Source organism: Rousettus aegyptiacus, unplaced genomic scaffold (assembly GCF_014176215.1).
Source record: "Rousettus aegyptiacus isolate mRouAeg1 unplaced genomic scaffold, mRouAeg1.p scaffold_m13_p_14, whole genome shotgun sequence".
NCBI classification, from domain to species: Eukaryota; Metazoa; Chordata; class Mammalia; order Chiroptera; family Pteropodidae; genus Rousettus; species Rousettus aegyptiacus.
Genome location: NW_023416289.1, coordinates 40,147,316 through 40,169,961, shown reverse-complemented (window position 1 = coordinate 40,169,961; position 22,646 = coordinate 40,147,316). Strand labels below are relative to the sequence as shown.

Below are 22,646 nucleotides of genomic sequence, written 5' to 3'. Positions count from 1 at the left end.
CTACATGCAGCCACAGTGACCCCATGTCAGATTGCGTCCCTTCCCTGTTCAGGACGCTTCCATAGCTCCATCTTGCTCAAAGTAAAAGTTAAAGTTCTCTCCACACAATTTTTCTTGTTACCTCTGCTTTCATCTCCTTCTACCCTCCCATGCTCACTCTGCCCCAACCATACTGCTCACTGTTTCTCCAACCCTCTTCACCATTCCTGCCACAGGGCCTTTGCACCTCCAACCCTCTTTGCCTGGAACTTTCTTCCTCCAGATAAATGCGTGCCTCACTCCCCACCTCCTTTAGCTTTTTGTTCAAATGTCACCTGACTCATTCCTTGATTGCCCTATGAGGAATTTCGCCCCTTCCCCAAAGAAACCTATGACCCCTTCCCTGCTGTTTTTTTCGTCAAAGCACTTACTGCTTTCCAATATTCAACGTTAGTAACTAGTTTGGTGTCTGCTTCTGCATTCGAAGATGAGCTCCAGGAGGATGGAGATTGCATGTCTTGTTCACTGCTGTATTCCCAGCGCAGAGAACAGTGTCTGATACAGACAGGTGGACAGTAAAGGCTTTCCAAACGTATGAATGGGGATCCAGAGTCCCATTCATGGGGGTGGAAATGGGTCAGAGAAAGCTTTTCGGTGTAGAGGGGATCTTAACGAGTTAAGCAGGACTAGAGAAGAAGTGCACAGAGCACAGCCCTTGCGAAGGCTTGGGGATGAGCCCTGATTACTGAGGTGCTCGCACAGGAGAAGGGGGTCGCAGTGAGCGCGTTTAGCGTAGAGACCGTAGCTCAAGTAAAGGAAGCAAGGGCAGGGAGTGGAGCGGGCGGTTCGGCGCGCGCCGGGCTCTGGGCGGGGCTGAGGCTCGAGGGGCGGGGCTGCGTGGTTACGTCACACGCCGTACGTCCCCGCGCGCCTGCGCTCCTTTCCACGTGCGAAAGACCCAGACTCGTGGGGCTCCTGGACGCCGCAGGCTTCTGATCCCTGCACCTCAGCGCTCGCCATGAAGCCAGGTGCGGGCCGGGGTTGGGGTTGGGAGTCAGAGAGTGGGGCCGGGCGGGAATCGGGCTGCCCGACAGGAATCGGAGGCACGAGGCCTTGGCCTGGGGACAGAGGTTCTGAGACCCGGACCCAGTCTCGTGTGGGGACAGGGTCCTGGCTCTGGTAGGAGAGAGCCTCGGTTCCGCCTCATGATCGATTCTGAGCCTGGGGTTCGTGTTCCTGATCTGGAGATTTGTGACTAGCTTAGGAAGTCACGATCGTGAGTCGAATGTCTTGGGCCTGGGATTGTGGGGGGTCCTGAAATAGGATTCGTCTCATTGAGGCTGTCATTAGGAGCTTTGGATATTGGGCCAAGGGCAGCAGCCTGGGGTACTGACCCAGAGCCCGGATCCAGGTATCTGGAGTGGGTTTTGGTGATCTATCTCGGTTAGAAGGTGAAGAATACGGGAGTTGGGTCTGGGGGCACCCGTTTACCTCTCTTGTCGCCGCCGCTACCATCGTCCCCTGGGCCCCAGCCCAGCTTCTCGGAGAGAACCAGAGTGGTTGAGAACTTACCGCTGAATAGTATGTGGCCGTCTCTGGGCGGCTTTCCTGCTCACTACTCTCTCGAGGGGGCGGGTCCCAGAGGATGGAGTGGAGATTGTGGGCCTAGAGATTGTCAGTCAGCTCTGCCGTGAGATGAAACAAGCCCAGATTTAGATTGGCGTGGGGTCGGAGAAGGAGGTAGTCACAGGACATGAGTGGCTTTATTCATTCGATTTTCCTTGAGATTCCTATGAGCCTACCCCCACTTCCCATATGGCAGAATGCTGAGAGTCTGGCTTTGACAGCAGGAGGATCTCAGTTCAGTTTCGATCCTGACTCAACTTACTCGGTGACCTTGGCCAAGTAGCTTTACGACTCTGAGCTTCAGTTTTCTCATCAATATAATGGCACCCAGTTACAATTTGATAAGATAACATTAAAAAAAAATAACACTTGGTGGTAATCATTTTGCAACGTGTATATCAAATCAACAGATTATATACACCTTAAACTTACAGAATGTTGTATGTCAATTATATCTCAATAAAGCCGGAAAAAATAGCACAGTGCTTGACATATAATTGTATTGGCTCTAATTGTTATCTTCTCAAGGGGAACAAAATTAGGATCCTTATTCTCGGTGTCTCGGCCCTTCCTAAACCAGGTGGTACCCCTCTCCCCAGCTTGGTCCCCTGGAGTTGAGGAAGTCTCCCACTGTGACCGAAAGGGTCTGTTTTCTAGCATAGGCTTTCTTCTCCACCTTCCACTCCCTGCCTCAGTGTAGAGGAACTGGAGCTGGATTTGTGGACTCTGCATTCCCTTTTCTCTTCACTATTTGGAGATCTAATGATGAAGTGGAGTGGAAGGTTCTAGGCTGTGCTAGGCCAAGGAGACCTTGGCATGCCTGCAGCCATCCTGTGGTCTGATTCTCCCAGGAATGGAAGATAGCCCTTCCTCCCGACCCTTTCCCTATTGTGTTCAGATGTGAAGTCAAGAAAGTCTTCAGGAGTCAGTTCTTCAGTGGGGATTTTAGTCAGATTTAGAGAGGGAGCCTTTGGTTGATTCTGAGCAGGGACATGATGTCAGTCAGACTTGATTGCTACTTTTAAAAGGATCCTCTTCTGTGTATAAAAGACTGTAAAGGAGCAAGAGTGGAAGCAGGCACATCCATAGGAAGTTTGTTGCTGTAATCTAAATGGTGTGGCTGGGACCAGGGCGGTAGCAGGAGACCTGCGTATCAAATGGTCATGATTTGGGGATAGGTTTTGAAGACAGAGCCAACCATTTGTATGTGAATGTGTGAGAGAGAAGAGCCAAGGATGACTGAGGGTTTCGATGTGTGTGACTGACTAGAAGGATGGATCGAGTTGCCGTTTTTGAGATGGGAAGGCTAGGAGGAGAGCAGGTTTAAACCAGGGGTCTGTGGACCGCCCCCGCACCCAAAACTTCTAGAAGAAGAGTACACGAACATCTGTTTTTTTGAGGAGTGGGTATTTTTAGTACATTTTTCTTTTTAAAATAATATACCTATTTTTTCCAACTTTATTGAGATATAATCGACATACAGAGTTGTGTGAGTTTAAGGTGTACAGTGTGTATATTTTGACATGATTATCTTAGTACATTTTTTTAAGAGCCCCAGGACCTGAAATGGATTAAGGTATGTTTTGAGCATCTGGGACTGAAAATTTACACTCGTGCCCACTGTACCCTGAGCTGTGCCCACACTTTCCAGGTTTCTGTTCTGTCAGTCCTGGGCTGAGAGTCTCCTAGGCCTAGTGCTTTCTCTCTTAAGTAGGAGGGAGGACTCTTTGCCTTGAGTTTGAATAGTAATATTAAAACTATGTGCCAGGCAGTGTATTAAGTGCTTTGTATGTGTTAAGTCTTTTAATCTTTTCAACTCCATATGGTGCGCACTGTGTTATCTCCAGACTTCCACCATACAGTTGGAATTTCAGGACTCCCATGAACCTTTCCCGCTCTCTAGGGTTGCAAATGGTGTGGCGATTTCCCCATAGGAGATACCTGAACTGCTTGAGGAGAGGAACTGCGGCTCTGGCCACCATCTGGTCACCTGCTTCCCAGATGAACAGAGTGGGTGCTTCCTCCACGAGGCAGAACCCAGAGGTTGAAGAGTCATCAGCAGACAGTGTATTTAATAATCCTTGAGCCCATACTTTGTGCTGGGTATTGTATTGGGGATGCAGCAGTAACCAAAACAGTGAAACATCCCTGTTCATTTGGAGCTTGATTAATGGGGGAGGCAGGCAGTAATATTAAAAATGCCATGGGTGGAAATTGATAAGAAAATAAAAGCAGGGTAAAGGCCAGGTAGCCAGAGAAGGTCCTTCTGAGGAAGGGACATTTGCTCAGAGACCTGAGTGCAGCGAAGGAGTGGGTGAGCCAAGCAGATGTCCATGGGAGCCAGGCAGTGGCGACAGCAGATGTTAAAGGTTGAAAGGCTAGAAAGCGAGTTTGTTCCTGGGAGGCAAGAGGGAACATGGGGCCCAGCATAGGTCAGAAAAGCCAGCAGACGCCAGAGCCCTGTGTAGGTGAGTCTCAATTTGGGCTGCACATTAGAATCACCTGGGAAACTTTAAAAAGGTTCTCAGGCCCAGGCCCTCACTCCGGACAATTTAATCAGAGTGGCTGGGTTCCAGGAATTGGCCAGAGGTGAGACCCACTGCTTCAGGGCTTTGGAAGTCAGTGATTTCATTTTGAATGTGATAGAAAAATGTTGAAAGGATTTGGGCAGAGAGATGATGAGATCTGATACGCTGTTTAGAGGGGTGACACTAGCTGCCATGTGCACAGGGGACTGTAGAGGGCGAGCAAGACAAAGGTGAACAACTCTTGGCTCTGTGTGGGAGCTTTGAAACTGTTAAAAATCACATTGGGAACAGTTACAAAAAAGTTCTACATTTTCATCTTTAATGCCATTAAGATGCATGAAGCTTTCATAATACACCTTTACAAAACCTTTAGCAAGTTTGCTATTGAATAGTTTACATCAAACCAGATCATTTTAAATCAGCAGTCATTTCGCAGCATTGTTTTAGAACTCATGTACTTTTTCTGACGATTGCTGAAGAACTTTTGAAACTGTCAAAAACCAGGTATTGAATCCATTACATTAACACCAGGAGAGCTGTTCTGCCTCAAACATTTTGTGCTCGGTGAAGAACCTTTGCACTGTCCCGAAGTGATGTAAACAACAAAGTCTCTGAATCTTTTTTTCCCTTAAACTTTCAATCTCATCATAAGCCTTAAACTGCTTGTGAACCGTTCCTCATCCATAAAGGACAATCTGGTATTTTTCTTTTTTCTTCCCTTGAGCTGGCAGAGACTTCTGCACACCTGAAAGCAGGGAGATCAGTCAGCAGGAAAGACAGCACACCCGCCTCCTGTCCGTTTGGGGGTTGGCACTTTTGTTCCAGACACAAGATCAGCCATGGGAGGGCAGGGCGACAGTTCCAGGCCCACCAGGCCCTGCCCCGCAGTCCACGCTCGCTCAGTGTTCACTCCTGCAGACTGATTAGTCTTGAAAAATAGAACGAATTCTGTGAATCTGTCATCCAGCCAAGAGCAGAATACGGACAGTTACCTACATCTGCCTGTGTACCCTCTCCTGTCCCAACCCCATCATTTCTCCCTCCCATTCCCCAGTATCATGAGTTTTGCATTGATCAGTCCCTTGCCTCTTTTGTGGGTGGGGCATGGGTCACCACAGCATAGTATTGTGTAATTTCAGTTGTAGAATTTTCTAAACAGGATATTGTGTTCGATGTGATTTCCTTGGACTTGCTTTTTCACGTAACATTTTGATTCTAAGATTTATCAGTTGTGTAACCATGGGTCCTTCACATTGCCGATTGTGAATATCCCCGTTTGATTCATCTGTGCTGCCAGTGGATAGTCAAGTTAGTCCCAGTCTGCTGCCGCTGCGGGTGTTCGTGGACATGTCCCTGGGCGCACAATTCTCCCTTTTCTCTCCTGAGGGGAGTTACCTGGTGCAGGAGTAACTCCTCAAGCTTCATTACCTGATTCCTGTTTCTGTTTTCACCTTAGGTTTCAGCCCCCGTGGGGGTGGCTTCGGTGGCCGAGGGGGCTTCAGTGACCGTGGTGGACGAGGAGGAGGCCGAGGTGGCTTCGGCGGGGGCCGAGGCGGCTTTGGTGGGGGCCGAGGTCGTGGTGGAGGCTTCAGGGGCCGTGGAAGAGGAGGAGGAGGAGACAGAGGAAGAGGTGAGTGCAGGGGAGATGTGATGGAGGCAGCTCTCCCTGGGCTTGGGGGCTGAGGAGGGAAGAGACGTGGGGTCTCCCTCTCACTATGCACTGTGTCTCTCCCTGTAGGTGGTGGTTTCCAGTCTGGTGGCACTCGAGGTCGTGGTCGGGGAGGAAAAAGAGGAAACCAGTCAGGGAAGAATGTGATGGTGGAGCCTCACCGGCATGAGGGTGAGTGAGGAAGACGGGGAGCCTGCCGGGGCGGGGCAGGACCCAGCGTCCTCACCCCTTCGCTGATCCCCTCACTCAGGTGTCTTCATCTGTCGAGGAAAGGAAGATGCACTAGTCACCAAGAATCTGGTCCCCGGAGAATCAGTTTATGGAGAGAAGAGGGTCTCGATTTCGGTGAGACGTAGGCCCCTGCCCAAGCCACCAGGGCCGCTGCTGATGGTGTAGCCTGCAGTCTGGTCTCCCTGCCTCCACCACGTTCCCTACATGTGACAGCCACTCCCATCCCCAAATGCCTTCTGTGACTCCCCGTTGCCTTCAGGTTTAAGTCCCATGTCCTCAGTGTGGCCTCGAAGGCCCTGTACATTCTGGCCTTACTTCTTCCCACTGTCCCTCCGAACAAGTGTCTTCAAGCCACACTGACCTCCTTGCTGTTCTCCCAACTCTGTGTGGCCGGTTCCCTTTCATCAGTGTCTCTGGTCAGGTGTCAGCTCGTCTTTCTCATAAAGCCTCTTTGCACCACCCCATCTGTCAAAAGCAGCCCTCACCGCCTATCCCCTGACCTACTGTCCCATGTCGTCCTTATGGCCACTCACGCTCCTGCCTCAGGGCCATTCTGCCTTTCCTGCTGCCCGGAATGAGCTTCCCTCCAAATAATTTGACTGGCCCCTTACATCCTGCGAGTCTGCTTCACGTGTCTCCTGGCTCTTCCCTGGCCACCCTTCCTAATTTTCACCTGTCCCTCGCCCTGCTTGCCATACTTTATATTTTGTTCTCCAGTTTGATCTTTTCTCCTTAGCACTTGTCACTGGCTACTATGTTGTATATGTGAGTTTGTTCAGAGTATACTTGCTCCTTGAGGGGAGGGGTCTCTGTCTCGTTCACTGTGTATCCACATAGCATCTGCACACAGCAGGTGCCGGCACCATAAATGTTTGTCGAATGAATATGTGCTCTTGTTTCTGTTTGTTATCTGTTATCTGTCGCTGCCCCTTCTCCCTGAGTCAGTAATGTCCATGAGAGGGCAGGCACTGCAGTCTGTCATGGTCCCTGGGATGTACCCACATGTATTTTTTGTACAATGATTGGGCACCCAGTCTCTTTGAGGGCCCTAGGGTTGAGGGCAGTGTGGTCTTACAGAAGAACCTGGCACTGACTTCCGTCCCCATCTCTCTTGGCCCAGGAGGGAGATGACAAAATCGAGTACCGTGCCTGGAACCCCTTTCGCTCCAAGCTGGCAGCAGCGATCCTGGGCGGCGTGGACCAGATCCACATCAAGCCAGGGGCCAAGGTGCTCTACCTCGGGGCTGCCTCGGGCACCACCGTCTCCCATGTGTCTGACATCGTAGGCCCAGTGAGTGGACGGATGGGTAAGAGGTGGGGGGTGAGGAAGGGCTGGTGGTGAGGTAGGAGGGAGAGAACGGCTGCCTCCTTTGCCCGCCCCCCGGAGTCAGAAGCCTTGGCTGCTCCCCTGTCCTGCATGGCTTGGAGCTAGGCCCTTCCCTGTCAGCGTCTGTGAGTGAAAGTTGCAGCTTGAACCACCTGTTCTCCAAAGCCTCATCCAGCCTCATTCCTGAGTTCTCCCAAAGGGAAGAAGGGAAGGGGCGTGGCCGTTGGGGTGACCGGTGTTAGAGGGGCCCAGAGCTGAGCGTATAGATACCAGACAATTGGATTTAGTTGCCCTTTACAAAGAAGTTATACCTCCAAAGTCTGGTCTTCTGGTTTCTCTTGAGAGAAAGGAGATCTCAGTTTCTGGTCCTGCATTTCTGTGATGCCGTACAGGCTCCCTGTTTAGAGGATGCCTGTGCATCCCACTTCACGGCCCCTAGCTCATCTGTATAACTATGAGCTGTGTAAGTTAGTAGTTAAAACCCCCAGGCTCTGGTGCAGGCATTAAACAGTGACATGGCTTTCAGCATGGTACTTAACCTCTCTGAGCCTCAGTTTACCCCTCTGAAAAATAGGGTTATTTTGAAGATAAATGAGTTAATTCCTATAAAGTACTTAGAGCAATGCCTGGCCCATTGCAGATATTCTCAGCTGGTATGACTTCATCTCTGTGCTCTAGCTGCCTGATTTTAGGCCTGTATTGGGGGCCTGGGCTTTCAGATGAGTCAAAGCAGGACTAAATAACCCTGAGCCAGTGTCTCCCCCTGTCTGCACCACAGTTTATTCATCTGCAAAATGAATGTGTTGTTAAATGGTAGGATTTCGATTTTGGAGGTTTGAAGAGATGCTGCATGCAGTGCGCTCCGTAGGAAGTGCTCCACACACGAGAACTAGTATCATTATTATTATTTGATTTATTTTAGGATGGTCTGGTCTATGCAGTTGAGTTCTCCCACCGCTCTGGCCGTGACCTCATTAACTTGGCTAAGAAGAGGACCAACATTATTCCTGTCATTGAAGATGCTCGGCACCCACACAAATATCGCATGCTCATTGGTGAGAGGTCTGGGGGTTGGCCAGGTTGGGGTAGGACAGGCCACTCCAGGTTTCCTGGAAGAGGCTGCCAGAGTCCTGATTCGGATGGAATTGGAGTGGATGAGCAGGCCTCTTGAGTCTGCAGGAATGAAACAGGTTGGGGGGAGCCAGGTGAGGTTGTGAAGGTGGCAGTCCTGCTTCCGGGTCTCAGATGTCTGGCACCCTCAGAGGGCCAGCCTCCTCTCCCTAGGCCCCCCATATCTCCTACCTCCCTCTAAAACATGGTACTTTTCCACTGTCCCGGCTTATGTATAAAAGCCTCCCTCAGAGGTCCTTATCATCATCTGGTGAGATCATAATCCAGAAAGCACAAACTGTGGCCTGGCCCAGGAGGGGCCCACTGTGAATATTAATGACTTAGGTTTACTTTTTTTTTTTTAATTCAGAAGTATAAGATGGAATGCTTTATTAATCACCCCTAGAAGTAACTTATATGAAACAATTTGATGTCTGCTTTTCCTGATTTTAGTTTCATTACACCATCTTTTCAGGTTTTTTTAAGTCACACTGCCTTAAAAAATATTACTTTGTATTCTGCATTCTGCTGGTTTTTCTGTGAGTTTTTTTCCATGCACTCATACCATACCCTTAGTCCTGCAACTTGTTTCATCTGACAGTCCTTCAGATGCTCTTGCCTGTAAGTGCTCACCTTTACTTGCCTTTTTGATGACGTGTCTGTCTCCCCCCCAGACCTGAGAGCGCCTCGAGGGCAGGGTCCGGGTCTGACTCATCTCTCTGTTCCCCACGCCCGGCCCGGGGCTGGCCACAGAGTAGGTGGCAACCGTGGTTTACAAGAGGCATGAATGAATGGTGTGACTGGATTTTGGACCCATCTCAGGGGGCACCATGGAGGGAGGAGGATTAAGGGAGGGGGAAGTGAGACTGGAGGCAGGGAAGACTTTGCCAGGAACCTGCTGGTAATGGGGCATAGGCCCCATGGGAGGAGCTGGGAAGATCCAGTGGACCAGCTCTTAACTTCCGCATCTTTCTCCCTAGCAATGGTGGATGTGATCTTTGCCGATGTGGCCCAGCCAGACCAGACCCGTATCGTAGCCCTGAATGCCCATACCTTCCTACGTAATGGAGGACACTTCGTGATTTCCATTAAGGTGCGGGCTTTATATCTTCTGTCAGTAACTGCTGAGCAGCCAAAACAAGGGAAGCTCCATTCCTCCTAATGCAGTCTACTTCCAGCTCTATCTCTACCCAACTCCCCTGCCCCTAAACAGCACGTAATGGAAAACGTCTGCAAAACTAGCAGCTTTGGATTTAAAGAGGCAATAGAATGTAGTGGTCGAATGCATGATCACAAGTCTCACTATCTGAGTCTGAATTCCAGCTCGCTGTGTGACTTTGAGCAAGTTATTTAACCTGTGTGCCTGTTTCTTTACTTATAAAATAGAAATATTAGTACTATTTTCTGGTGTTGATGCAAGGAGTAAATTTATCAATCTATGTGAAGTTTCTAGAACAGAGACGGGTAGAATAAACACTAGATAAATGCTAGGTGCATTTTAAAAAACGTTTTATTTTGAAATACAAATCCTGTGTGCCCTTCACTTAGATTCACCATTTTGTCAGCCTTTCACTACATTTGTTTTCTTATTCTCAGCTGCATTATTACTGTTAAGGAAGAGGAAGTAGAAGGGGAAAAAAATCTAGACTGTAAAATTTAAACAGTGGCTTTTAGATAAATAGTACTCTGTCGAGGGCTTCCTGTTCCAAATCCAGAGCAAACTGAAAATTTCCAAAACCTGAGTCTCACTGTTTCCAATAAAAAACAAATACTTCTGGTTTAAAGAACACAAAATGAAGGGAAAGTAGTCCAAATCCTTGCTACAGACTTCTCTCTCCTCTGCAGGCTAACTGCATTGACTCCACAGCCTCTGCAGAGGCAGTGTTTGCTTCTGAAGTGAAAAAGATGCAACAAGAGAACATGAAGCCCCAGGAGCAGTTGACCCTAGAGCCATATGAGAGAGATCATGCTGTGGTCGTGGGTGTGTACAGGTGAGTATGGTGCTCAGTACTCCACCAGGGCAGATATCTCTTGTCCCCTGCACCCAGAGCCATGCTGGACAGTACTTAGGAGTGTCCCCAAAGTGGTGACAAGCTCTGACGCCCCTCATCTTCTCACAGGCCGCCCCCTAAGGTGAAGAACTGAAGCCCAGTACCATCTGGATTGCGAGAGATTATGTTGCTACTGTTACACATGTGTTTTTCTATTAAAAGACTCATCAGTCGCTCCTGTCTGCTCAGCTGATTGCTTGGCTACCTCCATTGACAACAGGGCGCATGCTCACTTGCTTGGACTTAGGTCGTGGTGGGGGAGGGCATTCTCATCCGGTCACACAGCGCATGCTCTTTTCTTAGGTACCGCTTGCGCCGCCCTAACCCGGTTTGGCGCTTGGGCGGGGTTGGTAGCCCACTGCGCATGTGTGCCGGTAAGCTCCACTGAGAGCAGCGCGGAGTGTTTTCTTGGGTCACGTGAGGGGGAGCAGATGGGCCTTTGGGGCGGAGCCCAGGACGGGGGTGGGGGGGCCGGTTTGTTGTGGTCGCCATTTTGTTGGTTGCATTACTGGGTAATCAGGGCCCTCGCTCGTCGTGTCCGCCGAATACCTTCAGCGGGTGGGCAGGTCTGAGCTCGGGCTTCCCGAGCAGTTTGAGTCCCCTTGCCCGCGCTCTCAGGTAAGATGCGGCTTCGGACCGGGAGGGGGCATTACGAGACCCGCCCTGCCTGTGTCGCAGGGAGACTTAGCACGAGCCTGAGGGAGAAGAGAGGGGCAGCTGGCAGGTGCAGGCTGTGCCTGGCTATTCATAGTCGGATTCCTGGAAGGGGCCGAGCCTGGGGGGCTGTCCTGGGAGGGGGTGGCAGGGCCCCGCTCCCGCCCTTTGTTTGGGCTCAGCTCTGCCGGCCGCATCGTCGTTGCCTAGCAACAGCTGCCCTGGACTGTGATTGGTTGAGCTGTTGGCAGCAGCGGCCAATGGCACGATTGTTGCCATGGCAGGTGTGGACTGCCAAGTTCAGGCCGACACCGCGGGCCGGGGCGGGCCTCTAGGGAGGGGGCGGGACGCTGGTGTCCCCCGGGGCGGGTGGCTGCGCGGGGCGGGGCAGGCGGGGCGAGGGTTAACCAGCCCCTCCCCCGTCCACCTGCTTTCCCCTTCCCCCGCGTGCCCCGGGCTGACCCTCGTCTCCTCTTTTCCCCTCCCCCGGCGGCGGCGTCGGCGGCTGCTGTTGTCACCCACCAGGCCGCCTGTCCCGCTTGCCCTCCCTGCCGGGCTGGCCGGGCCGGGACAGGCGGCTGTCTCCTCACCGCTGCCACTGCCGCCATGCTGGCTGCTCGCCCACCCCACTGGGGGCCCCACCGCGCCCCAGCCCCCCGTGGGCCCCGCGTCGACCCTGACCCGGGTAGGGGGTGGGGGCAGGGAGAGACGGTCCTGGTGTGGGAGGGCCTGGGAAAGGTGGTTTTTGGGGGGAGCTCTGTAAGAGGTCTTAGAGTGGCAAGGTTTGGCATAAGAGAAAGAGAATGACATGAGGGAAGGCCAGTGGGGAGAGGATTTTGATGTGGCACTCTGGGAGGGAAGAACTATGTGATATTTGGGGACTTTGACTATGGGGGCCTTCTAGGAATGAGCACAGTTGTGGATTGACCCTGGTGTAGAGAGGAGTGACTGGAGAAACGGCCCTGGGAGGAATATTGGATTGGGAAGAGGTGGGTAAGGTCCATTGTGAAGGAGAAGAGGACGATCACTCTAATGTGGGAGAAGACACCTCCCCTTTGCTCCTATCAGGAGGAGTGGGCCTTGATTGGGAGGGGGACACTGGACTAATACGGGAAAGAGCTCTAATGTGGCATGGGGGAACTGAAATATGGCTTGGAGGGTGATCCCTGATGTGGGAGGGAATGATACAAGAGAGATGTCTTGGTATGATATGAGGAGGGTCCCCTGAGAAGGGTGTGCCCTGGTGGATGAGAATGCCATAGGGGTAGGACTCTTGTTATATAGGGGTTCTCAGATAACAGTGTGGTCAGGAGGTCCCCAAGGACCCTGATTTGGTTTTATGGGCCTGTGGAGGACTTTGCTATGGTTTGGCTGGGGCCCAGACGACGCTCATGTGATTTGCGGGAGATCCTAGAGTTCTCTGGATTGGGGTATCTGCTGGGAACCGTAGATCTTGAAGCGGAGGGACCTTGCTTTGATAAGAAATGAGATCCTGATGCTGGGGGAAGACTGCAGGAGGGCAGAATCTTGTGTGAGGGGGCCCTGGGGAGGGCTGCAAGTGGAAATGGGAAGAAAAGAGTGAATCCTACTTCCTCTACTGCCTGTGGTTTCTGTCTTTCTCTTCTCTTCCTCCTCCCAATTATTGGTGTCTTTTTGTCCTTTCCTGTCATGACCCATCTCCCTGCCTGGCTCCCAATCACTCCCTTTCACACGTACCCCTCTTTGTGCTGCTTATCTCATTTATTTGGTAATCATTTGTCGAGGGTCTCCACTGTGCTTTTCCTCCCCTTCACCCGGCCACTTCTCTCTGTCCCCTTTCATTGCCACCCTTTCCCCCCTCCCTCTGTGTCCTGCCTTCTCTTTGATGTCCACCTCTTTCCTGCCTGATAACTGTCCCACATATCCCCTTGTTCCATGTTGTTCCCTGCCTCCCGCCTGCTCTCAGGTCTCAGCGGCGGTGGCAGCCGAGGTGCAGGATGCGAGAAGGCGCCCCCCGGCCGGGCTCCCGCTCCAGGCCTCGCTCCCCTGCGGCCCTCTGAGCCCACCATGGCCGTCCCACCGGGCCATGGTCCCTTCTCTGGCTTCCCGGGGCCCCAGGAGCACACGCAGGTACGCGTTCAGCTGGCTCCTCACCTGCCTGGGGTAGGGGGCGGCTGGGGATAGAAGGGACTCAGGACCAAAAGGTAATGTGGTTGCCCAGGACAGTCTCCCAGGGATTGAAGGGTCCCACGGGAGTGGAGGATAGAGGGGTTGCTGGCAGAGTCAGGGTTTGGAAGGCCTGGTTTTAGATCCAGACTGGTGGAAAAACTACTTAGGCTCTCCAGGCTATTCTGTAAAATGGGGCCAATAATGATACCTACCTCACAGGGTTGTTGTGAGGCTTCAATGAGTTAATGAAATGCATGTAAAATGCTAAGGATAGTGCCTGGCACATGGTAATAAATGTTCACTAAGGAAAAAAAGTCCAGAGTGAAAGATCTAGAGGGGGTAAGTGGGGAGCAAGTTGAGCCTGAAGGATCTTGGAACCAGCAGGGTCTAGGGGTACAGGGTTAAGGCTCCCAAGTGGAGAGCTCAGAGCGGGAAGTCCAGAGTGCTGGATCCAGATCTTAAGTTCCTTGGGTAAAAGAACTAGGGAAAGATGCTTAGAATTGGGTGTGAGCATTGGGAAGGCCCCAAGGGATGAGGGTAAAGCAAGATGAGGGGCCTCAAGATGAGATGCCCAGAATGGATGGTCTCAGGCAAAGGATTAGGAGGGGCAGAGCCCAGGTCTACAGGACCTCTGCCACTGAGGTTCAGAAAGGAGTGAAGGTGGATGAAAGGACAGGGGCAAATAGTTCACTGTTCATTCACTCAGCCAGTCTCTGTGATCATTCACTTTGTGCCAGGCCGTGCTCCAGGCACTGGAAGTACAGCAGGAACAAGACAAAATCTCCACCCCTGGGGACTTTCTCTTCTAGTGGGTTGTCAGACATTGATCAAATAAGAATGCTTACGGTCATGATGAGCCAGCTGCCCATATAGTTCTCCCCCTTGAAGACGAAGGTGAAGGCCTGTCCTCAGTGCCTGCCTCACCCCCCTCAGCAGGTGTTGCCTGATGTGCGGCTCCTGCCACGGAGGCTACCCCTGGCCTTCCGGGATGCGACCTCGGCCCCACTGCGAAAGCTCTCCGTGGACCTCATCAAGACTTACAAGCACATCAACGAGGTGGGCAGGGCCGGGGAACCCAGGCTGGGCGCTGAGGGGTCCTGACCACCGGCACAGGTCACTTACCAGTCCTCATCTCCTGGCTGGCCGGCTGGGCAGGTCTATTATGCAAAGAAGAAGCGGCGGGCTCAGCAGGCGCCCCCTCAGGACTCAAGCACCAAGAAGGAGAAGAAGGTCCTGAACCACGGTTATGACGACGACAACCACGACTACATTGTGCGCAGTGGTGAGCGCTGGCTGGAGCGCTATGAGATTGACTCGCTCATTGGCAAAGGCTCCTTTGGCCAGGTGTGGATGCCCCACCCCACCCCGCCTCATCCTGCCCTGGGGTTGGGGAACGTGGGCAAATGCTCGTACTGATAAACACAGGCAGTGGTTCGGTGGCTTCGAGTTCTGTGCTGGCCCACGCATCCCAGCCCAGTAACTTGGCTTCCCCGTGCCTCAGTTTCATTTTCTGTAAAATACAAACAGCAGGATACTCTGCATAAGGTAGTTGTGTTATTTCATGTGTTTACACTAGCACCTGACTATTGGCGAGCACTGGATTTTGGATCACTTTTAGTAATATTGATATTGATACCAGTGGGTCTGCTAAGCTGGAGGGAAAAGAGTGGTGCCTGGCTGGCCTTTTCCTTGCCGCTTCACTTTGCAACGTGCCCTGCCCCTGCAGGTGGTGAAAGCCTACGACCATCAGACTCAGGAGCTGGTGGCCATCAAGATCATCAAGAACAAAAAGGCTTTCCTGAACCAGGCCCAGATTGAGCTGCGGTTGCTGGAGCTGATGAACCAGCATGACACGGAGATGAAGTACTACATTGGTGAGGCCCAAAGCAGCAGAGCTACGTAGGGGTGGGTCACCCGGTATAGGCCAGGGCTCGTGTCTTCAGGGCAGGATTTAGCCTGTCATCCCCTGAAATCTGTGATTCTCCTGCCACTTTCATTTTTGCCCTATTCACATGCTCAGTTTATTGGGTGCTTGCTAAGGATCAGGTTCTCTTGTCAGCGCTTCACATAAATTAACTCGTGTATGCCTCACCAGAGCCCCATGGAAGGGGGATCATTGCCCATAGTTTAGAGGTGAAGAAATTGAGGCATCCTGGTGCTATCATTTGCGTAAGGGCACAGAGTTTGTCTCTCAGACTGTAATTTGAACAGCCAGTGGCGCCAGAGCCTTCACTCCTAACATCTATGCTGGTCTTTTTCTTCTTGCTTGTACTGGTTCCTCTTAGTAAAAGCAAGATGATGATTAAAGAATGTGTTTCTTTTAATATAAATCCTTATAGTAAATGGAAAACGAGGATCCTTAGCTACCAAAATAAATAGAACTCAGACTAAAACAACGTCAAAATTAGATGAGGCAGTGTAGAATAGTGTTAAAGGTCTGTCAGCACCAAATGGAAACTCTTTGGTTTAATCTGACAAAGACTTGAATTCACTTTTCTTAAGAAAGTCAGTCAATCTTTTTCTTGATTTGACTCAAGTTATAGACCATATAAAAATGTCCTGACTAGCAACCCGTGCTTGCGGGTGCACCAGACTCTGGCCAGTACTCAAGAAGCAGAGACACAGACCCCCGTACAGCTTCTCTCCTTGATTACTATGGACCCCAGGCCGCCCCCGGCCCTCTGTGAGCCTCAGTTTCTTCTCCATTGGCCCATGGTCCCCTTCCCTGCAGTGCACCTGAAGCGGCACTTCATGTTCCGGAACCACCTGTGCCTGGTGTTCGAACTGCTTTCTTACAACCTGTACGACCTCCTGCGCAACACGCACTTCCGTGGCGTCTCGCTGAACCTGACCCGGAAGCTGGCGCAGCAGCTCTGCACAGCGCTGCTCTTCCTGGCCACACCTGAGCTCAGCATCATTCACTGCGACCTCAAGCCCGAGAACATCCTGCTCTGCAACCCCAAGCGCAGCGCCATCAAGATCGTGGACTTCGGCAGCTCTTGCCAGCTTGGCCAGCGGGTGCGGCCCGGCCGGGAGTGGGCGGGACTGGGACTGGTGATGTGGGTGTGGTCAGAAGGGGCGGGGCAAACAGCTGGAGATTGGGGCGGTGCTAGGCTGGGATGGGTTTTTGTGTGCAGCCTGAAGTGGCTGATGACTGAGGGCATAGTACTTGGAATAGGGTGATTGCCAGGTATGAAGGGTAGGGCCAGTGGGTGAAGGAGGTAAAGGAGAGGGCCACGGGGTATGTTTACTGCTAGGAGAGAGAAGAGTGAAGCCTGGGGGCAGGCCAGATTTGAGGCTGCCACATGTGGGCAGGGGAGGTTGGGTTGGCTTTGAGCCTGGGTGCCACTTTCCTAAGTTTTGTTTACCCTGTGCTCTTAAAGCTGGGGGTGGGGGGGAGGGGGGGGAGAGAGAGAGAGAGAGAGAGTGTGTGTGAGTGTGTGGGGGGGGGCGAGAGAGAGTAGGGGGGCGCGCAGGGGGAATGCTTCAGCTTTGCAGCTTCCTGTTAGCTGTCAGTTGAGATGATGGTGGCAGCATGATAAGGATCTGGATTGTGAGGGTGGGAAGGGCCTGGGTTTGCGGACTGCCAGCTTCTGACTGGTAACCGGGAGGGGACCAGAGTCAGGCCTAGGGCCGGAGATCAGGGTCAAACTAGACCAGCAGAGGCCTGAGACTGATGAATAAGATGGTGCTGGTGGCTCATAGAAAGTTGGTGCTGGTTCTGTCAGGGTTTGGAGCCTCCATCCCCAGTTTTGGGGGCCAACAGCTTGTCTTAGCTTTAGGAGCGTCAGTGGTACCAGTAGGGGAGGCTGGGACTTCTGACCATTGCTCACTCTCCTCCCCCAGATTTACCAGTACATCCAGAGCCGCTTCTACCGGTCACCTGAGGTGCTCCTGGGCACGCCCTATGACCTGGCCATTGACATGTGGTCCCTGGGCTGCATCCTGGTGGAGATGCACACTGGAGAGCCCCTCTTCAGTGGCTCCAATGAGGTGTGCTCCCGAGGAGGGGGTGTGCTCGGGGTAGAGGCCTGGCGGTCCTGATGGCCCTGACTGCCCGCCTGCTCGCAGGTGGATCAGATGAACCGGATCGTGGAGGTGTTGGGCATCCCACCAGCCCCCATGCTGGACCAGGCACCCAAGGCTCGCAAGTACTTTGAACGGCTGCCTGGGGGTGGCTGGACCCTACGAAGGACAAAGGAACTCAGGAAGGTGCGGCCCCCGCCCTATGCCGCTCCTCCCGCCCTGGTGGCCCCTCACTCTCTCACGCTTGGGGCTCCCTCTCTCCCTGCTTCCTTTCCCTTGTGTCTTCCCATTCTTTCCTCTCCCCCTCGTCTGTCCTTTCCTTCCTCCCCAGCCCACCCTGTCTCTCCAGCCCACCCCACAACTCTTCTTAGCTTCTCTCTTTCCACTTTCTCTCTTGTGCTTCTGTTTCCCCGTGTGTGTCTCCCTGCCCCTCCTGCCCACTGACGGCCACTCTCTTGCCCCCCCTCCCACCCCCTCCCTGCCAGGATTACCAGGGCCCCGGGACACGGCGGCTGCAGGAGGTGCTGGGCGTGCAGACGGGCGGGCCCGGGGGCCGGCGGGCGGGGGAGCCGGGCCACAGCCCCGCCGACTACCTCCGCTTCCAGGACCTGGTGCTGCGCATGCTGGAGTATGAGCCCGCCGCCCGCATCAGCCCGCTGGGGGCTCTGCAGCACGGCTTCTTCCGCCGCACGGCTGATGAGGCCACCAACACGGGCCCGGCAGGCAGCAGTGCCTCCACCTCGCCCGCGCCCCTTGACACCTGCCCCTCCTCCAGCACCGCCAGCTCCATCTCCAGCTCTGGTGGGTGCCCAGTGCCCAGTGGGGTAGGACGGGTTGGGGCAGCTCTGGTTTGGCCTGACCCAGGGGACCTTGCCACTGGGCCTCCACATAGTTCCACATAGTGGAAGCTGCATCATCCTGAACTCCAAAGGATGGGGCAGGAGAGCTCTGACTGGCCCTGACCTGGTCTCTGAAACTAAGCTTGGGCTCAAACCTCTAACTCTGACCTCTAATCTCAAAATTGGGCCTGATCCTTCAAATAAGAACAGAACCCAAACCCCAAACCTGGGCCTGAGCCAGGAATCAGACTCGGTCACCGAAAAATCGAGCCAACACCTCTCCTTACCGAAGGCCTCTTCTCTCCTCTCTTGGCACTTCAGGAGGCTCCAGTGGCTCCTCCAGTGACAACCGGACCTATCGCTACAGCAACCGATATTGTGGGGGCCCTGGACCCCCCATCACTGACTGTGAGATGAACAGCCCCCAGGTACTAGGGCCTTGAGGCCTTTGGGGGTGGGTGGTGGGATATCTGGGCTTCAGGACTTGTGTCTGCAACACTCACTGTTCCTCTGCCCTTTAGGTCCCACCCTCCCAGCCGCTGCGCCCCTGGGCAGGGGGCGATGTACCCCACAAGACACATCAGGCCCCTGCCTCTGCCTCATCACTGCCAGGGGCTGGAGCCCAGTTACCCCCGCAACCCCGATGCCTTGGCCGTCCTCCATCACCAACCTCGCCACCACCCCCAGAGCTGATGGATGTGAGCCTTGCGGGCAGCCCTCCGGACTACTCCCCACTCCACCCAGCACCTGCCCCCCAGCACCCGGCTGCCTCAGCCCTCCGGACTCGGATGACAGGAGGTCGTCCACCCCTTCCACCCCCTGATGACCCTGCCACTCTGGGGCCTCGCTTGGGCCTCCATGGTGTACCGCAGAGCACGGCAGCCAGCTCATGACCCTGCCCCTTCCCTGGGGCCCCTCCTGAAGCCATACCCCCCCATCTGGGGGCCCTGGGCTCCCATCCTCATCTCTCCCCTTGACTGGAATTGCTGCTACCCAGCTGGGGTGGGTGAGGCCTGCACTGATTGGGGCCTGGGGCAGGGGGTCAAGAAGAGGGGTTTAAGCGTGCCCTCCCCACTAAGGATTGGACCCTTGGCCCCTCTCCCCCCTTGTTTTCTATTTATTGTACCAAAGACAGTGGTGGTCCGGTGCGGGGGAGATCCCCCTCACCCCAGGACCCTAGGAGGGGGTGGGGGCAGGTAGGGGGAGATGGCCTTGCTCCTCCTTGCTGTACCCCCCAGTAAAGAGCTTTCTCACATGCCCGCCTGAGCGTTTGCAGGGCCCCGGCTCACCTTACTCAGCCCACGGAGGCATGATGGGGAATGGTGTTTGGGAAGGGATGCTGGAAGAGCTTTGTCTTGCGGGATATGTCCATGGGGAAGTTATGGCTATTGGCTCTGGCATGGGGCTGCAGGAGGTGGGGTCCTAAGGAATCCTAGACAGAGGTCCTGGATAGGTTCCTAGCTCGCATTTGCCTTTTCCAGGGTAAACTGAGACCCCGAAAGGGTAAGAGCCTAACTCTGGCCTGTCTCCAGGAAACATCAGGTTCTGCCCACATAAGCTAGGGCGACTACAGATTGCGCAGGAGTGGCTCCTTAGGCCAGGCAGGCATCCAGTAGGTGCTGAATACATGTAGTGGACTTATTGGTGCCATCTGGGGAATGGCGAGCAAACAGTGATACAGACTTTACCACCCACACGTCTGGTTTCACCCTTTGGAACCATTGCAGAGCAAGGTGTTTTGAGATTCTCAGGCAAAAAAATATTCCCCGGGTTCCAGGTGAGTGGGACTGTTTCCATGGCAATTTGGAAACTTCTCCCAAACGGCTAATCAAGAGCCGCGTGATTTAGAGGGTGTCGTCCTCGACCACTGGGGCGCGGCGCCTCCCGGGAAATGGGAGTTCCGCCGGGCGGTCTTCCCTCACTTTTCGTTGAGCAACTACAAAGTCCAGAGTTCCTTTCACTGTCGTCTTCCGGGCGGAGAGTCAGGTGGCCAATCGGCAGTCAGGGGCAGGCGGGCCCGGGGAGTTTGAGGCGGGCTGCAGAGGAGGAGGAGGCCGTGATTGGGTGGTTCGGGCCCGTGCTGCGCGCCAGTGTTGACTGAGGCGTGCGGCCGGTGCGTGACTGCCCTTCGCGGAGAGCTCGCGGGTCGCGCGCTCGCGGTTGCAGAGCCCGAGGTAGGCGCTGAGGCTGGAAGCGGGCCCACCGTGCGGGGCATCACTAGCCTTTTGTCTGGCCCAGCTCGCGGGGAAACCCAATCTGCGTGTGTTCTCTAACGCGGGGGAACCCAGAGGAACGACAGGTGGAGAAACCTTCCTGACCTGAGAACTGAAGACGGAGGGGTGCTTGAGGTTGGCGGCGGTGCGGTGGAATGGCTTGCCAAAAGTCAGCGGTGAGAAACAGCCTGGCAGTCGTGTTGGTGGAGATTTAATTGAAAGTTCCCTATGAATTAAATCGTGGAAGATTTTGTTGGCTATTTAGGGATCTCGGACCTTGTCTTGAGGACGATGAGGAGCCACAGGAAGATGTCTAAAAGAGAAGGGGCATGGCCCAATTCGATTCCATCTGGCAGTTGATTGACGTGGAAGAGACTTGGGTCTGGGAGCCCAGGTTGGCGGCTGTGGCAGGCTCCCAGGCCAGCAACCTCGGGGATGAACCAGGACAGGGATCTGGGTTGGGAGGGGAGGAAGGGTGTGGGTGGTAGAGATGGGCTGAGTGGACAGTCTGCATGTACGGCTCACAGACACTGTGGGAGAGGGGCGGGAAAGGAATATCTCCACCACGTAGGGCAGTGGCCGGTATATTGTAGATGCTTAATTTAAAAAATCTTTTTGTCAGTGAACAGTCTTAGGATGCTGGTACCATTATGACCTCCCTTTTGCAAATGAGGATATGAGGGCAGAGAAAGTTAAGTAACTTGGCCAAGATCATGTAGCTAGGAAGCAGAAGGCTCAGGATTCGGGGGTGTGTGTGACTTAGCCAGGCATAAGATGAGCCTCGAGTATCAGCAGGAGCCAAATCATGTAGGTCCTATAAGGAATTTGGGACCGATAAGCACAGACACGTATATCTGAAATTTCTGTTTCCAGCCCAGAACCTCTCCTGTGTGACCCGCTGACTGACTGCCTACATGTTATCTCCTCTCAGATATCTAGAGATATCTAGAGATAATCTTGGCCAAATTGAACTCCTGGTATTATCCCCGAAACCTGTTCTTCCCAGATTCTCAGTAAATGCTGCCCCTATCCTTGTAGTTGCTCATACCAAAAACTTTGGAATTGTCCTGGACTCCCCTCTTTGTCTTACACCCACATCTGATCTATCAGCAAATTTCAAAGCATATTCAGAACCTGACCAACCATTTCTTCCCACCGCCACTGCTGTCACCCTGGTCCTGTCCACTCTCATCTCCTGCCTAGGCTGTCATGGCAGCCTCCTCAGTAGTCTTCCTGCTCCCCACAGTCTGTTCCTCACAGGCAGCCAGAGGGACACTGTGAACACCTCAGTCGGGTCACATTCCTCCCCTGCTCAGTACCCTGCTGTGGTCTCGTCCCACAGAGAGTAAATACCAAAGTTCTGTCCATGGCCTGCAAAGCCCTGCCCGACAGCCCACGTTACTGCTCTGGCGTCATCCAGTCCCCTCTCCTTGCTCACTGCTCCAGCCTCGTTGGCCTCAAGGGCTTCACACTTAGTGTTCTCTTAACCCGGAGCACCCCTCCCAGTAGTCACGGCTCACCTCCACTTCTACCTCCTTTAGGCCTTTACTCAGATGTCACATTCTCCTTGAGCTCTTCCCTGACCACCCTTTTAGAATTGTATCACTAACGTTCACATATTAACTTCCCTTTAACTTTCCCTAACCATTAATTAGATCACTGTTTAACATGCTATACCATTTATCTTATTGTCTGTCCCCCAGTCAAGCCCCCATCCACTTTTGTCTACCTCATGCTTTATCTCCAACACTTAGAAGAACTCTTGGCACCTCAGAGACCCTGTCGATCCCCTTTCCACAAACTTTGAGGGGCTTCCCTAAAATTTTCTGAGGTTTCACATATTCAATAAATATTTCATCTTGCCTCTGCTTCGTGCTCAGCAGTGGAAACACAGCAGAGAACAAAAAAAATTTACCTGCTCCCAGAGAGCTCACAGTCTTGTGGTGGGGGGTTGAAATCATCAGCTAATCACACAAATATGAAATCACAAAAAAAGGTAGAGCATGCCATAGGAGCTTTTGACAGGAAATCTAATCCGGTTTGAGGTGGTGAAGGAGTAGGCATGGACTCTGTTAAGTGGTGAGAGAATGTGCGTGCATGTGTGCATGTGTGCGTGTGCAGCCCGGAGGCTGAGGGGGAGCAAGAGCCAGGCCATGTTGACCCTGTAAGTAATGTGTCCTTACTACATCTGTAATGGGAAACTGCAGAAGAATTTTAAAGGTGAAGGAGGCTTGGTCAGTTATGT

The 22,646-nt window shown here is 53.2% G+C and overlaps 2 protein-coding genes across 10 annotated transcripts; both read left to right on the top strand.

Moving 5' to 3' along the window:
- The first annotated feature begins 903 nt into the window (after window positions 1–903).
- On the top strand, window positions 904–10,696 carry FBL (fibrillarin). Its single transcript, XM_016166862.2, has 9 exons — window positions 904–1,007; window positions 5,590–5,763; window positions 5,872–5,973; window positions 6,053–6,147; window positions 7,154–7,324; window positions 8,283–8,415; window positions 9,451–9,563; window positions 10,316–10,461; window positions 10,591–10,696. The coding sequence occupies exons 1-9, from the start codon at window positions 998–1,000 to the stop codon at window positions 10,613–10,615; spliced, it is 969 nt and encodes a 322-aa protein (XP_016022348.2). The 5' UTR covers window positions 904–997; the 3' UTR covers window positions 10,616–10,696.
- Window positions 10,697–10,967: 271 nt separating this feature from the next.
- DYRK1B (dual specificity tyrosine phosphorylation regulated kinase 1B) lies at window positions 10,968–19,866 on the top strand. Of its 9 annotated transcripts, none has more exons than XM_016166859.2 (11): window positions 10,968–11,139; window positions 13,121–13,284; window positions 14,260–14,379; window positions 14,479–14,667; window positions 15,050–15,197; window positions 16,055–16,341; window positions 17,170–17,316; window positions 17,395–17,535; window positions 17,835–18,150; window positions 18,510–18,616; window positions 18,710–19,446. In XM_016166859.2, the coding sequence occupies exons 2-11, from the start codon at window positions 13,222–13,224 to the stop codon at window positions 19,079–19,081; spliced, it is 1,890 nt and encodes a 629-aa protein (XP_016022345.1). In that variant the 5' UTR covers window positions 10,968–11,139; window positions 13,121–13,221; the 3' UTR covers window positions 19,082–19,446. The 9 variants fall into 9 exon arrangements, with proteins under 9 accessions (XP_016022345.1, XP_016022344.1, XP_016022347.1 ...); XM_016166858.2 differs by having other exon boundaries at window positions 10,979–11,139; window positions 14,257–14,379; window positions 18,710–19,866; XM_016166861.2 differs by having other exon boundaries at window positions 10,981–11,139; window positions 17,955–18,150; window positions 18,710–19,866.
- The last annotated feature ends 2,780 nt before the right edge of the window (window positions 19,867–22,646 follow it).

Coding starts and splice junctions, on each gene's coding strand:
- DYRK1B (XM_036231645.1), top strand. CDS start 11,782: ATGCTGGCTGCTCGCCCACCCCACTGGGGGCCCCACCGCGCCCCAGCC. Junction 14,668..15,049: donor GCAAAGGCTCCTTTGGCCAG/GTGTGGATGCCC, acceptor CTGCCCCTGCAG/GTGGTGAAAGCCTACGACCA. Junction 18,151..18,509: donor CAGCTCCATCTCCAGCTCTG/GTGGGTGCCCAG, acceptor TTGGCACTTCAG/GAGGCTCCAGTGGCTCCTCC.
- FBL (XM_016166862.2), top strand. Junction 8,416..9,450: donor CAAATATCGCATGCTCATTG/GTGAGAGGTCTG, acceptor CTTTCTCCCTAG/CAATGGTGGATGTGATCTTT. Junction 10,462..10,590: donor GTGGTCGTGGGTGTGTACAG/GTGAGTATGGTG, acceptor ATCTTCTCACAG/GCCGCCCCCTAAGGTGAAGA.